The 17,764-nt window shown below is 37.2% G+C and overlaps 3 protein-coding genes across 3 annotated transcripts; 2 read left to right on the top strand and 1 right to left on the bottom strand.

Moving 5' to 3' along the window:
- Positions 1-877: 877 nt before the first annotated feature.
- On the top strand, positions 878-3,081 carry LOC131609642 (mitogen-activated protein kinase homolog MMK2-like). Its single transcript, XM_058881401.1, has 6 exons — positions 878-1,299; positions 1,522-1,651; positions 1,775-1,912; positions 2,010-2,342; positions 2,466-2,649; positions 2,759-3,081. The coding sequence occupies exons 1-6, from the start codon at positions 1,142-1,144 to the stop codon at positions 2,932-2,934; spliced, it is 1,119 nt and encodes a 372-aa protein (XP_058737384.1). The 5' UTR covers positions 878-1,141; the 3' UTR covers positions 2,935-3,081.
- LOC131609641 (probable polygalacturonase) lies at positions 2,992-5,484 on the bottom strand. The gene is made up of 6 exons (XM_058881400.1): positions 5,329-5,484; positions 4,904-5,230; positions 4,400-4,520; positions 4,122-4,296; positions 3,950-4,020; positions 2,992-3,850 (listed from the first exon to the last, which is right to left on the bottom strand). The coding sequence occupies exons 1-6, from the start codon at positions 5,362-5,364 to the stop codon at positions 3,132-3,134; spliced, it is 1,449 nt and encodes a 482-aa protein (XP_058737383.1). The 5' UTR covers positions 5,365-5,484; the 3' UTR covers positions 2,992-3,131.
- A 6,962-nt stretch (positions 5,485-12,446) lies between these two features.
- On the top strand, positions 12,447-16,937 carry LOC131614375 (uncharacterized). Its single transcript, XM_058885968.1, has 4 exons — positions 12,447-12,502; positions 12,617-12,711; positions 15,451-16,117; positions 16,259-16,937. The coding sequence occupies exons 1-4, from the start codon at positions 12,447-12,449 to the stop codon at positions 16,935-16,937; spliced, it is 1,497 nt and encodes a 498-aa protein (XP_058741951.1).
- Positions 16,938-17,764: the final 827 nt, after the last annotated feature.

Raw genomic sequence — 17,764 nt, 5'->3', positions numbered from 1 at the left:
CCTTAAACCTAATCACCTTAAACTAACCAGCACATGATTTGAACAGAAAAAAACCTAAAACCTATTTCATTAATGTTGAACCAACTAAAGCAAACAAAATAATGAAGGTAATCATCCAGTTGAATTTCAATTGCTTCTTTAATATCTTCAATTTAATCTCAATTTCTCCATCTTCTGCTTTGTAGGAATTAAGTTTTCATTCTCTTCATTTAGATTCTTTAGTAATGATTCCTCTTGTCCTAGGATTCATCTCCTCATCCAACCAAACAAAATGGCTACAATTTTTGTAACTTGAACCTGAAAACATGAATGGAGATGAACACATGACATATCGTGAACTAGGTAAAACATAACAACATCAAAACATTGTAGTAATTAAAACATACCTTATACATTTCACATTTGTAGAAACGACGACCTGTGTTCACATCCGTCCATGTCGTCATCAAAGGAACATCAAGACAACATTTGCATTCATACCTCAAACAATTGAATCTATTTCCATGGCTAAAAATCAACTATTGCCACATCTTACAATCAACAAGGTGGAAGTGTGAAAAGAGATTTCTTTTCTGCAATTTTTAACCTTAAATTTAATATACAAACCAAATTTTAATGATATTAGATGTTTTTTTTTTCAAAAAAATGATAATTTATTTTGAAAATAAGTAAAAAATGGTGACATAAGGCAATTGTTGGCCAGTCAAGTCATTAATGAGAAGGCCAGACTTGCACAAGTCAAGGGAGACCAAATAATAGAAAATTGAATATCCAGAATCTCACTCGCAAATCAGAGACAGAAGTCGAAAACAAGGGTCCAAGAAGTTTCACATCTTCACGAGTTCACACTAGCTTTTCCAGTTTAATCCAATTTCAACAGTCACATAAACATGCTTAACAAACAAACAAACAAACAAACAAACCTTGACCTTCTCTCTCTTTGGTCAAAACTCATACACATTTTCTCTCTCCTTCTCCACCTATACAAAACCAAAGACCTTGCCCAAGCAGATTCATAACAACACGTACCTTCTAAATTCAGTGCAACCCACTTCACCAATTTAGCTCCTTTCTCTAAAAATCCTTGCAACTTGCCATTTTCTGGTTTAGTTTGGATTCTCAACTTCCATACCAAACAGATATGTCTCTTACTTCAGCTGATCATAACAATATCCATGGAGTTCTTACTCACGGTGGACGCTATGTTCAGTACAATATCTATGGAAACCTCTTTGAAGTCTCTTACAAGTATGTCCCTCCTATCCGTCCTGTTGGAAGAGGAGCTTCTGGTATTGTCTGGTAAGGAAAACCATCTGTTAAGCTGAATTTAAAATGAGATAGGATCATCATTTCAGGTGATTTAGAATTTGACATGGTAAAGAACACAATCCAAAGGATTTTCGGACTCGTTAAACTCGAGATAATATGTATATGTTGAATTGTTTTTTTTCTTGTTTGCGTGGATTCAGATTCTGTTATAAACAATGTGAAATACATCATTGTTTTTTCATTTTCCTTCAGTGCTGCTGTAAATGCGGAGACACGTGAAGAAGTTGCTATTAAGAAGGTTGGCAATGCGTTTGACAACAGAATCGATGCCAAAAGGACCTTACGAGAGATTAAACTTCTCCGGCACATGGATCATGAAAATGTAATTTGATAAACCTTTTGGTTTGAATGATTGCCTTACTCGTCAGTTTCGTGATTGGATTGTCTTTATTAGAATTGATTTTCATACAAGACATTTTACTTACCGATTAAGTCTCCAATACAGGTGATAGTCCTTAAGGACATTATACGGCCTCCACAGACAAACAATTTCAATGATGTTTACATTGTTTATGAGTTAATGGATACCGACCTGCATCAAATAATCCGTTCCAATCAACCATTGACTGATGATCATTGTCGGGTTAGTACTTCAACTATTTCTTATAGCATATGCCTTTTACTGTCTGCCATAATGAAAGATTGTTTGATTACAGTGATTGATAAGATACTTTTTCCAGTATTTTCTGTATCAGTTGTTACGAGGACTGAAATACGTACACTCAGCAAATATTTTGCACCGTGATTTAAAGCCTAGCAACTTGCTACTGAATTCCAATTGTGATCTTAAGATCGGAGACTTTGGTCTAGCTAGAACTACTTGTGAAACCGATTTCATGACTGAGTATGTGGTTACTCGGTGGTACCGAGCTCCAGAATTGCTTCTTAATTGCTCCGAATATACTGCAGCCATTGATATATGGTCAGTTGGTTGCATCCTCGGCGAAATCGTGACAAGACAACCCCTATTTCCTGGGAAAGATTATGTTCATCAGCTCCGATTGATCACAGAGGTATATATATATAGGTCATGCATTTTGCCTTATATGTTGCAAATCATGTCATAATCTTTGATCTTTTTCAGACTTGGTCAGAATTAGATTTTAGATTGACAAATTTTCTTTGATTTTAAAAAGCTCATAGGTTCACCCGATGACACCAGCCTTGGATTTCTACGAAGTGATAATGCTCGTAGATACGTAAGACAGCTTCCTCAATATCCAAGACAACAATTTGCTGCGAGGTTTCCCAACATGTCTCCCGGTGCAGTTGATTTATTAGAGAGAATGCTTGTTTTTGATCCGAACAGACGCATTACAGGTAAAGATTATAACGATTCTTGACTTGATAGTATATTTTCAATAGTCTTTTATAAACTTTGGATTCTCCGTGTCTATACTTTTATTGACGGCACATGACTTCGTTGCAGTTGATGAGGCTCTGAGCCACCAATACTTAGCGCCGCTCCATGATATTAATGTGGAACCAGTTTGCTCTAGACCTTTCAATTTTGATTTCGAGATACCGTCTTTCACCGAACAAGATATCAAGGAACTCATCTGGAAGGAATCTGTGAAGTTCAATCCTGATCCACCTATTTATTGAGATTTAGCATTTACAATTGTATGTTGATAATGAAATACTTGATACCTTATTTATAACTTCTTTTGGACAAATTATAGTGATATTGAATAAGAAAAAGAAAAAAAACTGTTTGATTACTATAATTTGAAACACCATTCACTTGTCAAGTTTGAGAAATGCTTATGAGAAAGCTCATTCCTAAACATAACTTACATAGACTAATACATCTCAACATATTTCATGTTGTAAGCACACTTCTTAAGCTCCAACTTATCAATAGGTAAACTCTCTTCTGGAAAATCACACGCCGCGATTTTCTCTGGCCCTTGATCAGGCAACAAATCACAAGGCGTAGGCGTCACACCACTAGTCATCCCTTCGATATCAGTACACGTCCATGGCCTTTTCTTGGCCTTAACAGCCATCCCTAGAGTCACATTAGCAATACAAATTCCCTTAAAAGGGTCATTAGAAATTCCTTCAAACTTCGCCGCTATTGTAACATTCTCCGCCACAACATCTCTATAGTTGATATTTGCGATCTCAGGCAAAGCATTAGGGTCAAAGTGAGTATCAGCATGCGAATTGTAATCACCTGTCATCTTAAATGCCCATTTCATCGTATGCATATTAAATCTCTTCACATATATGTCTTTTACATATCCTCCTCTACCAACAGCTGTTTTGATTCGTACACCCGATTCTGTTTGAATGGCTGTAATATCTTCGGCTCTAACATCTTGTATCCCTCCAGACATTTCACTTCCTAAGGCTATGGTTGCACTGAATGGTGAAATGCATGTTAATCTTCTGATTACTAGTTGTTTCGTAGGCCAACCGAATTTTATACCATACTCATCCCATCCACTTTTGACAGCAACACAGTCATCCCCAGAAACGATGTAACAGTCTTCAATTTTTGTATTTGTGCAAGAATCTAAACATGAACACACAGAAAAAGAGCAAAAAGTTTATCAATCCATTCAAATCCAATACTTTTTTGAATGTTTTGTATAAAATGTTTTCTAATGCTGACCTGGATTGATACCATCAGTGTTAGGAGAAGTGACAGGAGCAAATATAGTAATACCTTGCACAATAATATTGCTGTATAGTATTGAAAATTTTGTTATTATATAGGCTTTGAAAGTAAAAGAGAAACTAAAAGCAATGAAATATACAAGTGAAGTGTGGTTATGGTTATTTACCTGCTGTAAACAGGATGAATGTTCCATGATGGAGAATTAAGAAGAGTAAGATTTGAGATTTGGATGCCGTCCGAGAACATAAGTTCGATCAAGTAGGGGCGTGTGTACTTCAACTTTTTTCGGTGAAACTGTTGCCACCAAAACGCACCTTGACCATCTATGGTGCCATTTTCACCTGTTAAAAGAAAGTGTCACAGTCTATGAAAGACACTAGACACGACACAAACACTGACACGTCGACATAAATAATAATTTATTTTATATGTTTTTCTTCATACCTGTGATGATAACATCTGTGAGGTTAGTTCCGAATATGAGGCTTGTGAATCTTCCTGCTGGTGCGTCTCTTCCACGACCGTATGACGGTAATGGTTCAAGCACCGGCCACTCAGTTATATCCTAAATTATTTTATTAACAGAATAACAAAATAGAGTTAGCACTTAATAGAAGCACTAATGAAAGTGCCACAATATGACACACTCAGAATAGTAAAAGATAAAAAATGTAATGGACCACTCTATGATCTATAAAACAATAGTTATGAAACTTGTGACACATTCTTTGCATTTCATTTAATTATTGGATATCTTTCTCATTTGTAACTCACGTGATTCCCTCTATAAAGTCTTTTTTTCTAGGGGTTAAATTTGTTAGGTAATTGCATCTTGAAAAAAGTTTGTATTTTCTGCGCGCAACGGCAGAGATTAATCTTTCGAGACAGAGAGCATCACAATGGCTATGTTGATTAATTAGTTACAACGAGTGGAAATTTATGAGATACCTGAGAAGCAAGAAGAACGGCATCTTTGTCCAAATAGAGAGTAAAGTGACTAGTGAGACTGAAACTACCAGTGAGCCATTTTCCGGCCGGAACATAGAGCTGAGAACCACCTTCGGAACCATACTGACTCAGATTACTAATTGCAGACTGAAAAGCCTTTGTGTTCGATGTAACTCCGTCTCCAACGCCACCGAAATCTGTCAAAGAAGCACTGTGTGCTCTACAATTTATAGCATTGTACTCAAATGAAGCTGTCACAATTTTGACTTTTCTACTCTCAGCTGTTCTAAGTATAACCACAAAGAGAGCAAAGACTAATTTAATCACCTGAAAAATCAATATAGCCATGAAAATAAATGGTTAGAAAAATGTAGCAGAAATTCTTTATAGGAGTAATAGATGGTGAGGAGGATAAAGGGTTTTACTTGTAGCCTCATGTGAGTATTCCACAAGAACTTCATTGTAAGAGAAAGAAGTTTGGAATTTGATTTTGGTATATGTAGAGAGTGAAGCTATGATAAGTATTTATAACTGAAGTTCAGTGTCAATAGGTCCACTATTTCCTAATAATATAATAAAAAAAACCACTAAGTTTAACTATATTTGATATCATTTAAGAACTGACCATATTCAATTGAATAAGCTTAGAACTGGCTAATTCGAGCTTGGAATATTTTAACAAACATTCCTAGTCTCAAATCCTACTCACTCAACCATCAAATTTGTGGTCCTATAAACTGTTTATATCAAGATATATATAATAAAAATTAGGCATGTTGATTTTGAATATTCATTCTTGGTATAAGTGATTATTCCATAATAATAGAATTTCAATTATTTTAAGTTTAACTTTTTGGAAGTTGTCACTTTTCACAGTATTAGGTCTCGTGAGTGCTAGCAGTCCCACTACCCTTTTGCTGCCGACCCACTTCCTCACGGGTGGAGAATTCTTGTACTGCTACCCCTCTCTCAAATCTCAACTCAATTCAATTCACTCTCTAATCATGATACTCTCACTATACATATAGAATTGGCATAAGTGATTGCTTGTTACTATTTATATTCTAAAAGCATAAATGGTTAGCATTTGAGTACCTCATAGAACCTTATATAATTGAATTGTTTTCTTAAAAGGTAGTGGTACTGTGATAGGGTATATTGTATGAGTTGAAGTTTTTCTGTTCCACTCACGAGTCACTAAAGCACTTATCCATAGTTGGCCTTACTTTGTGGATGTGATTCAATCACAACTTTTCTCTTCCAAACCATCACGAGTTTGTTCTGTTACCCCATGGTCTATGACTCTATGTATTCACTTTTCTCCCTCTATTCAAATTTATATTATTAACTTAATTTTAAAATAAAATATTCATTGTTGTTGTTGTGATTGTTACCAGATGAGATATGTTGGACTGAGGTAGGATACCCCATAATTATTCCTAATTAAGTTTTATTAAACTATGTAATTCAGGAGATTGTGAGTACTACGGTGAGGCCGTAGCAGCCTCATGTTCTTGTACCAAGGTAATCAAAGAAGGAAATACGAAACCTAAGACCATTATGACGGTAGTGGAAGGCTACCTCTCAAATTATACCTTGCACCCTTCATATTATATGGAATTATTTTAGAAATGTTTTTGTATGAATAGGACAATTTTTTCAAATGAAATGTCAGAATTAACCTAGTTGGAGGATTCTGATTGCACTGACAAATTTGTGTGGTCTAGAATTAATCTTCACTTGCATAAATAGGGGCATATGTTATAGAGAAAGACATCTCAAAAAATATCTCTTCCTGAATTTCTGATTTAGACGTAAGTATATTTCAACGAAAACAATCCTCCTATTGAATTCAAGCTTCTAGATGACACCGCATCTCTCAGGAACTTGACAGACAAGCTGAATGAGTTGGTGTCTGATACCGATAACAGAACAGTAAGAAAGATCGAGTTTCACGAAGATTGGATTGATAGTAATGGAAAGGTGAAATACAACCTGATTGAGTTGAAGACCGACGAAGATGTCAAGGCCATGTGGAAATCATTTCACCGTAAGATAACAAAATGTCTGATCGAGTTGGATGCGCAGATAACAAGATCTGTTGACGACATAATGAAGATGTTGAAGCGTCCAAGCTCATCTGGTAATACCTAAGTTTTCATGTTTAATTTTTTTAATTTATGTTTGTTGTACTGTTTTATGTTGTGTTCATCTTTGAATCATGTAATACACAAAATATTATGCAATAAATAAGTATGGTGATAACAAGTCTGTGTCACAAAATATACATACAATACAAACAAAATATAATATGTCTACATTGGCCCCCCACGAGGTATGTCTGCTATCCTAGATAATCCGATAAAAACCTCATCATCCGGGTTTACCAAACCCGTGAGGTTATATGCAAGAACAACAATCAACTAGAGGCGGCTACTTGGTTCTCCCACCTCATATGTCCTGAATACAACGTTGCATCGACAAATGGGCGATGGGAACGGTGCCCCGTGTATGGTGTCCAAAAAACATCATCTACTGTCAACACATCAAGCCTACTCTTGTACTCCATAACAACCCCACAAACCTCCTACTACCCTTCCATCTCCTCGCTAGTGGAACACTCGCTGCTGCAATCTCCTATCACAAATGCTAGAGAAATACTCATATATTCAGTACTGAACAAATAAAAAATGATTAATATGACATATCCAACAAATAAGCTCAACTAACAACATAAAAATAAAAAATAAATGAGTATACTTGTAATAGGCTTAAGTAACCAGCTAGTTGTCTGGTATTAGACTAGGAGTCAACTCCAAGTGCCGCGTAAAGCATAGTCAACGCCGCCATTTTCCAAACCCAATTTAGAGTGTCTAGGCTACTAAACAGCCAAAGATAGCAAATATCAATATAAACACCAGACTTGTCTGCAAAGAGAGTACATGTCATTAGATGTAGCGTGTATGCCTTAGTGACAACCTAATACCTCTCTGTCGCCGCAAGCTCCTTTTACATGTCCCTCAGCCAAGACATACTAAGGTGCAAGCCTCTCTTAAAGACAAACTTCTTGAGCACCACACTCTCATCAACATCTAGATCTTCTATGTCGTCATAAGCTCCTTTTTCCTGTCCCTCAGTCAAGACATCCTAAGGTGCAAGTCTCTGTTAAAGGCAAACTCCTCGAGAATCACACCATCATCAACCTCTAGATCCTCTACAACCTGTGTCAACGTTGTCCCCTGGTTAATATGGAGAGCAGTGAAGAATGTACCGGCAATAGGAATATGAATAAAGATGAAACATCATCCAATGTGATATTTATCTCCCCACATGGAAGATGAAAGGATGATGTTTCAGGGTGCCACCGCTCAACAAAATATGATAGGAGGGAGACGTCGAGCATGGTAAGTAAAGACTCGATGAAATCCAGCTGGTTGAAGTCGGTAACAATACGTCTGACCTGCTCAAGCATCTCCCCCCTCTGGGAAGTTATTCAACTTCGAGCCATGAGATGCGACCTTCAGCGTCAGACGCTCTGGTAAGAAACAAAATTAAAAAAATAATTGTTCTAGTCTGGGCCGAGTAGGCCCAACTCTACGTAATTGCGGAGTAGGCCCATCATCTCTTCCAGGCCGAACAGGCCCAGTCCCGCCAGGCTCAATAGCGCTTTTAGTAGCCGTTACTAAGTCCACTCCACTCAGAACCACGTGGTCAAACCAACAGCGAGGGACTCGGGCAACTCCCTCCGAACCCTACGACATGCTCATCCAGAACGCGTAATCACTCGCTGACTTAGCCATAACTCAGGGGGTTCTGGCAGTTTCCTAGCCCGTGGGCCTCCAATTGGATTTGGCCCAATTGGAAAATCTTGGCCCAATGTTGGGGTTATAAATACTCTCTTCTAATAGAGGGTCAGGTATTCATCCATTCTCTCATAAACCTTTCGCTTGCTCTCTCTGATTGCTCTCTCACTTTGGCATCAGAGTATCTTGCAGGTACCCCCCATCTCCATTCTTCAAGTTTATCGTATCTGACTGTGACGATCCACTCTGATCTGGTAAGATTAATAATCAATAAACTTTCAGATATACAATTGAGCCAAAATAATCAATATTGAATAACTTGCAATAAAAAAATAAAACATATATACCTCACACTGTCATATACGGAATGCGACATGGTCAGCATATTCTGTGAGCACGGAGCTGTCAGCAGGTCATCTTGGATAGGCTCGATCAATGTGAATTGATGGCTTTGTAGACGCATGTGTCGTGGTGTCTATATAAGCCGGAGACACCTCATCAATCTCCACAGGAGCCTCCTCAACAACAACCTCTATAGCGGATACGTGCACCTCCACATCTGGCACCACCACAACTACCTCCTCCACAACTGATAGTGCATTGATCTGTTACTCTTTCTTCCGCTGAGCATATTCTGGGCATATGTATCATCACACCTCGAATGAAAGAAATCAGGTGTTGGGTTTCTTTATTTATTTACATTCATCGTGAATATGAAAACATGCGGTAAACATTGCTTCATTCCACGCTTACTTTTATTTGTTAATTTATTTATCACTTAGAATAATTAAATACTCAGGATAGTTTGCTTCTCTATAACTATAAGTTATCTAAGGGGCTACCATTACACACGTACTATGCAAGAAATAGGGGTTTTCCTGTTGCAAGGCGTGGAAAATCCTCTTCCTCTCTCGATAGGAACCGAATCATCTAAAGAATCGGCCTAATTAAAACGGTATACATTCGTATATGCTTTGTTTCATGTTATATAACACTGTTTTCTATCATATAGTTATTACCTGGGCCATTTTTAAGTTTCAAGTGGATGGCGTAGCAAGAACAGGGCAAAACAAAAATCATACTATTTTATTAAAAATGAAAATAGTGTATAAAACAATGAGGATCCATCAAATAATGTTGTTAGTGGCACCCTTTTTTTGTTGCCGGTGAGTACGGACGAAGAAAGCAGCTTTCTAAATTTGTTAAATGCGTGGAAGTGGAATGTCATAAGGGAGGCTCACCCTTGATAATACTGATATTTTACTCACGCATAAACAATGTTATTAACACCTCCATAAAACAGAATTAGCTAATCTTGATCTTTTGGAAGTCTTCATTAATTATTAGGACAATACAATTAGTAGACTTTAATTATCTTAGCATAACTCTTGGCTTGTTCCACATAACTATTCTCATTCTGTGTCCCTAATCGACGCAAATATGAGATTTAGGCTTCGTGCGACTTGATTTATTGCCGGAGATCTCTTCAGAGGTTAGATTTCAGAATCGAACTTGAAATTGTGGAAATCGTAGAAATTAAAAGTCAATTCTCACATACATGGCCACTTATATATTGTGGAATCAGAAATGGTGATGATTATGGAAATTACATAGGAACGGAGCTTCTGATGCACTACGCCGATGCGACAGTGTAAATCGAAGGTTGTGATCATAGAGGTGTCGCTGTTGATGTCGTGTTGCTATTGTTAGAAAACGCTTCAAAGTTGAACGGATCCAGGCTTGAATCGTGTACGGAACACTTTCCTTATAGTATTTCAAGCACTCTCGAATGTCTTAGAGTCTCAATGCAGGAATACCCAGAATAATTCAGCCTTATTGAGTTTGCGCAAGACCGGCGAAAACTCGAATGCAGCGAAGAGTGCTTTGGAATTATTTAGAGGATTTTCAGTTTCTGTGATGTGACATTCTGAATTCGGAATCATGCTTTTATAGGCCAAAATAATATTGTTTCATAAGGTTAAGACCCTTGGTGAAACAATATAATTTTCAAAAGTTATGACTGTTGGCACACAACGTGGTTCACTAATGATTGCATGGTTTCACTTTGCAGCATTTCGTGAACAGTTGCCACTTTCCGAATTCAAAATTCAAATCATAGGCACTAAGCAAAAATGTAACAAGCCGGCCAAAGGCCGGCCGGAGCCGCCTTATTAATGCCGCGAATAGCCCACTCTACATCTTCAGGTTTAAGATAATTGAACAGGGGCAGCTGTCATACCCCAAAATTTGCCCATACTATTTCTCTTATACAAATTCAAATCAATACCTAAAGCTCCTAGACACAGTTTCCTATACCAGGCTCTGAAACTAGGGTGTGGCTTATTCAAAGGAAAATCAGTGAATCAATGGCTCCAAGGCATCCCATATGGCTCAATACATCTCACATCATCTCCATGACAAATATCAAGTCTCATCTCAAAAGATTGGTCACTCAATTGTTCAGAAAGACAAAAGTCGACTAGGTTAACCTAAAAGTCAACTGTGGTCAAAGTAAAGTCAAAACTCCTGATTTTTTGTCAAGATCCTCATATTGAAGTATCATTCACCATTTGATCCAGAATTGATCATGGTTCATCAAGGAAAGATCAAAAATCAACAAATCAAAAAAGTTTCTAAATTAGGGTTTTCTATAGGAAAAGTCAACTGAACTTTGACCAGCCATAACTTTCACATGGAACATCCAAAATTTTCCATCCAAAGCTCATCTTGAAGGAAATTTGATTCTCTACAACTTTGTCGCTCACATGCCAAGACTAAAAATGCTTCATTTGAGAGATATGGACCAAAAGATTACAGGTCCTTTTCAAAAATCAACAAAAAGTCACTTTTTTCAAAAGGATACACAAGGAGCATGGAAAATATTTTTGATATGAGACCAAAGACACTGGTTAGAGGACTCTCTAAGGTTTTTAAAAAGTCTTAGAACACTTCCATACCTCAAAAAATGAGAGAGATAGGCCTTGTCAAAGTTGGACTATTTTGGAGGGAAAAATGTGAAAGAATTTGGATTTTTTGCAAATGGGCCCAAGATCTCTTGATTCAATCTTGATCCACAAGTTATCCAAGACCTAGAAACCAATCCCCACGAAAATACTTGATTTATTTAATTTATTATGATTTTTTATTCAATTAAAAAAGAATTAAAATCAAATAAATTAAAACAAAATCAAATATTTGATTTAAAAATATATAGGACTCAATTCCAATCTCCATTTAAACCATATATTCATCATAATTTCGTGCAAGAGAGATTGATTGAAGAAAAATCAAATATTGGTCAATTTTAGAAAGCATACAAAATCAAATTTCCAAAAATTGCAATCAAAGATTTAAGAAGATTTGATCAAGTTTTATTGCCCTAATTTCACCTCTATAAGTATGTGAGCAAGGCCGGACACAAGTTTTCACGAATTCTGCAGCCAAGAACTATAAACCCGAGTTTTAAAATTCAAGAAAAACTCAAGTTTCAATTCTGGACTACAAGGCTATTCAGGGGCATTCATCGATTGCAGTACATTCCTGGACCTCCAAGGAAGCTTTTCCAATCGATAGCAAGGCTTAGGACCTCAAGAACACGCACGTACACCCAACGGTTTGTCAATTTCTATTTTATATCGATTTGCATCGTACAAGCATCAATACTCAAAATTAATGGCATATTCATGTTTAGAATGTTATAATTGTTGTTTCTGGAAAATTTGGTGTGTTGTGATGCATTTATGAACAGATTACCATTATTAGGGTTTTGGCTTCGAATTAGGGTTCTCCGTTCCAGGTAAAATTTTGTCACGAGTTGGTCATGGTTGAGTTCGCATGAACCAGACGATCGTGTTGGTATGGGTGCGCCATATTTTTTTTGTGTTTTGGTCGTGTTCGTTGTTTTGTACAGGTGTAAAAAACAAGCTTTTTACAACGCTCCTGCAAAAGGCGGTGTAAAAGAACTTGTTGCAGGTTTTGGTGGAGAAGACGACGACGTGTCGTCGCGTGAGTGACCAGTTTGAAACAATTTTGGCGCGCTCCCCTCTTTCCACAAAATTGGTTCCGGTGCTTTAAGACGCACCCACTACCATGCGCCTTCGTTTCCCAGCCGTCTGATCATTATCCAGACAGATCCAACGATTCTGGAATTTGCAGGTACACCATAGACACGCGCGCGCTGCCACATGCGATCATAGCTAAGTTTTTTTTTATTTTTTTTACTTTTAATTACACAGACTCATTTTTTATTTTATTTATATATATATATACATATTTATTTCTTTTATAATAAAACCTTCTCTTTTTTTTTACATAATATATTTATATTAATTAATATTTATATTTATTTATATTAATTTATTTTCTTAATTAGATATTATATATTATATATTCATATATTTATTTAATTATATTTATTTTCTTTTTCTTATTCTAATTTATATTTAATTATGCATATTGTTTCAAAAATTCATATTTATTTTATTTTAATTCCAAAAAATTCCTAAAAATTATTTTTACATTCGATTTAATCTTTTTGTCCCGATTTAATTAATTAGGTCGCGAGACCAATAATTAATTAAATCAACTTACCATTATATTCAATTTGAGTCCTAATTAGGATTTGCGAGAATTAACCTTACACTGAATATCAGTTTTTTCTGTACCTTTTCAGGGTTACTTTTCAAATACATTTCGACTCCGAGCCACGTCAAATACGAAGCTAAGTATTCAATTTTATTTTAAAATCTATTTTGTTTCCTTTTATTTTAAGGTTTGCCTTCTGAACTCTGCATACCCTCACATCTATTTTTCTGTCTTTGCCTTGCCACTTTTCAGGGTTAACCCAGAGGCTTCCTCCGACCACCAACCACATCAGATCAAATTAAAAGTTAAGTATTCTTTCCTTTCTTTTTAGTTATTTATGTAATGTTATTTTTATTAAATTAGGGTTAGCCGTGTTTGCCTCCGAATCGATTATGCACTCACCCTGTTTTTTTTTTTGCCATTTTTCCCGCCTTGCAGGGTTTGCCAAACACCAAAGCTTTGCATAGTCGGTAACCCTAAACCCTAATTATTACTTATGTTAGACTTATTTGTTTATTATTCCGCTGGTTTCAATTCCCCTCTCCCTCCGCTGGTTTCAATTTCCCTCTCCTGTTATTGCTTTGATTATTAATTGTTGTGGTTAGTAATTTTAGGGAGTGATAACTTTGAATTGAATCTAGAATCACTTAACTATAAGATAAATATCTGAAACTGATCACGTGATTGGTGCACACACGCACACTTCTGGGGTAACCTCTCTGTTGCCTGTTGCCTGTTGCCTTGTTTTTTGCAGAATAGCCAGTCCCTCGAATACGAGGATACCTCAGCCATGTTGCCTCGATTAAAGATCATGGTCCCTAATGATGCTGCCTTCGATACACATGATCTCGACCCTCGGAAGTTGCCTACGAAAAGGCTGAGGTATCATCTGGCTGCCTACGAAAAGGCTATTCTAGTTCTTCCCTTAGACTACCTGCCTCCCTATGGCATGGGACAGTCTTATGGCAAACGAACTCTCGATGACCCTTCAACCTCCAAATGAAAGGCTTCCTGCCCAATTATGGCAAGGATAGACCCTTTCACCCTGAAAGGCTAAAAGAACTCCTTTTTCAAACTATAAGGTAATTGCCCTTAATTACTTTGCCTTGCTCTAAAAATATTTTTCATATTCTTTCTCATAAATCTTCAAAAGGGCTACGCTCATTTACGAGCTAAAGTCCCTATTCTTTTTCTTCTACATTTCTGAAAACAAAGAGCAAAGCAATTAAGAGCCCATGGAAAACCATGGATGCAAAGGGTGCCTTACACCTTCCCTTTGCATAATTACCCCCCGAACCCTATTTTATTTAAAAGGTTTTTCCTGTTCTTTTAGCCTTTCTAATTAACTTGGATAAAATAAAAGTCGGTGGCGACTCATGCTATCCGCGACATTTCGATATAAAAGTCAGTTCACCGTATTACAGAACTGGCGACTCTGCTGGGGACAAATTTTCTTATAAAAGAGGGGTTACCTTAAAAGTTTAGGAACACTTGAAATGTTTTCTATTGTTTGCTTTGTTTGTTTTATTTTTTAGGGGCGTTTTGGGAATTAACTGAAGGACGAATCCTACACCCGGATTCAAGAACATCTAAGATAGGAAGTGGCATAGTCATGGCGACCTCCTTCATGTATGTGGAGGATTGGTCAATATGAGAGTTCACGCTTAAGTTAGGCCTCTATGGGTGTTTGCATGCTTCTCTTGTATGAGGGAGGTTCGTGCGGATGTCTGTGGGTGAGTCGGAGCTTAAGGACCTTTAGTTACCTTTAACCTATCTTGACTTTTAGGAACGTAGTGGGGGGACTACTCTTGATGTATATTGAGAGCATAGTCGCTACCCGATACTACAACTCAGATAGGTTCTTTCTCAAAGTACCATTGCATGGTATGTATGTATCATGTTCGAGGGTGCTTTAGGAGGGCTGACAATTCTGGGTAACTCGGTAGAACCCGTTGCTGATATCATCTTCATCCTTAGAAACACCTTTGGGAAGGGTATCTCACATGATTAAAAACTCCATGCAAGCCAAGCCTAAGGAAATTGTGTGATTTGTGTGGACTTGTTTGTGTTTGTGCATCATGCATACATGCATCATTCATACATGGCATGGCTAACCCATTTCAAGGAATTGGGGATTTTTAACCGTATATTGTTTTGTAGGTTGTTTGAATATGGAAACCAAAGGCCGTAAACCATTCTTCCTCAATTTCAAGAAGGTACCTACTCCATTAAAGGTTTTCTGCGACAACACTTCTGGTTCTCTCAGATTCAGTGAGTCTCTCAACATGCTTATCGGTTTAGTACGAACTAATGTGGATGAGGTTCTTCTCAACACCATGATTCAATTCTATGATCCGTTACTACATTGCTTCACTTATAGATATTTTCAGTTGGTACCATCTTTGGAAGAATTCTCACATTTGCTGGGGCTCCCTGTGCTTAACCAAATCCCTTATACTGGTAAAGAAGAAGATCCTAAGTTGGAAGTCATCGCTGCTGCCCTACACTTGCCAAGATCGGAGATTGAGAAAGTTTGGATTAGTAAGAAAGATTACTCCGGATTACCCCTTGATTTCCTCTACGAAAAAGCGGAGATTTTTGCTAAGGCTTCAAGTATGGATGCTTTGGAAGTAGTTTTGTCTCTTTTAATCTATGGACAAGTTCTATTCTTCCATTATGACAAAATTGTTGATATGGCTGCTATCAAGATATTTCTAAGTAAGAATCCCGTTCCTACCTTACTTGGTGATTTGTTACATTCTATTCACTTCCGAGTATCGAAAAGGAAAGGTTGTATCCTTGGATGTGCTCCGCTATTGCATAAGTGGTTTATTTCGCACTTACCTCTCTCCGTAAGAAAGAATGAAGAAGGCTTGACTTGGGCTCAAAGAATTATGAAGCTTTCTTTTGACGACGTCATTTGGCACCAAAAGGAGTTTGAAAGAACTTTACTATTTGATAGTTGTAGGGAATTCCCTAATATACCGCTTCTTGGTGTTCGTGGGGGAATAACATATAATCCTATTCTAGCTCAACATCAGTTTGGTTTTGCTTTGAAGGATAAGCCACATTCCTTGTATCTCAGTTTAGAATACTTCAGCTATGATTCAGATAAGTCAAAGAAAAGAGATCTCTTCATCAAGGCTTGGTCGAAAGTAAAGAAAGTTGGTGCAAAAGATATAGGAAGAAGAAATTACATGCTATGGGACCCGTACTTCCAATGGGTTTATGATCGAGTTATGGAATTTGGGATGCCTTACCCTTCTGATACGCCCATAGTACCAAGGGTAGCTCCTCCTGCTGTCCCAGTTGCATTTGAGCCGTATGTTCCTACTTCAAACGAAGATCTTGTTGCAACTGTTAATCAACTGAAGAGGGAAAGGGATGACTTTGAGAGACGCTTACGAAAGGTTGAAGCTGAAAAAGAAGTGTTGACACAAGATGCTAAAGAGCGAGAGACTTTACTTGACTATTTCTCTCGTAAATGGAAAATTGAAGATTTCGTTTCTCCGGATCAGATTAACTCATGGGAAAATGAAATTTCTAGGCTGGTTCAAGAAAGAGAAGAAATGATCAAGGCACACAAGGAAGAAGTCAGGGTTCTGAAAAGGAGGCGTCGTCAAGAAGACAAAAATCCTGGAATTTAGACTTTTATTTGTTTTATTTGTCATTATTTATTTCTTTTTCAGTTTGATGTAACTAAAGAATTATGACCTTATGAGCTCGTAATTTAATTAATAATAATGTTTTTTTTTCTTTCTTTTTTTAATATGTATTAAAAGTCCCCTTAATTCCTTGAAAACATTGCATATGCATAATCATATCATTCATAAACATCGCATCACAGGTTTCATAAAAACAAATGCCTCATCTTTATGCTGTTTATTTCAGTAAGAAAGATGGATCTCGAACAATCTGTGAAGAATCTCCAAGTTCAAAATGCTGAATTTCAAGCTCTGATCCTGAACTTGTCCAAGGGGCAAGACGAGCTGAAAGCCCTCCTGACTAAGAAGGAGAAGAAGACCAAGAAACCCAAAGGAGTGATCAACCTGGGAAGAAGGTTCAAAGGTCATCCCAAGAAGGCCGAAGAAACTGGGATTCCTAAAGACGAGGAAGAGGAAGAGGAAGGAGGTGATCTCAGTGTCAAAAACAACCAGGGAAGCCATGTAGGTTCTGATGGTCAGGAAGAAGAAGAAGAAGAAGAAGATGAGTATCCTCAAGACGAGGATTATGCTGATGAGAAGTATAGACTACTATAAGAGCGTCTGAGAAGCGTGGAAATTCAGAAGGTACCTGGGCTGGATTTTGAAGAACTAGGACTCGTTCCTGGGGTCGTTATTCCTCCAAAATTCAAAACTCCCGCCTTTGCTAAGTATGATGGAGTCTCCTGTCCAAAGATGCACTTGAGGTCTTATGTAAGGAAGATTCAGCCTCACACTACTGATAAGAGGCTCTGGATCCATTTCTTTCAGGA

The sequence above is a fragment of the Vicia villosa genome, linkage group LG6 (genome assembly GCF_029867415.1).
Source record: "Vicia villosa cultivar HV-30 ecotype Madison, WI linkage group LG6, Vvil1.0, whole genome shotgun sequence".
Classification (NCBI taxonomy): Eukaryota; Viridiplantae; Streptophyta; class Magnoliopsida; order Fabales; family Fabaceae; genus Vicia; species Vicia villosa.
Note: the sequence above shows the minus strand (reverse complement) of the source record. Positions and strands in the feature narration are given on the sequence as shown.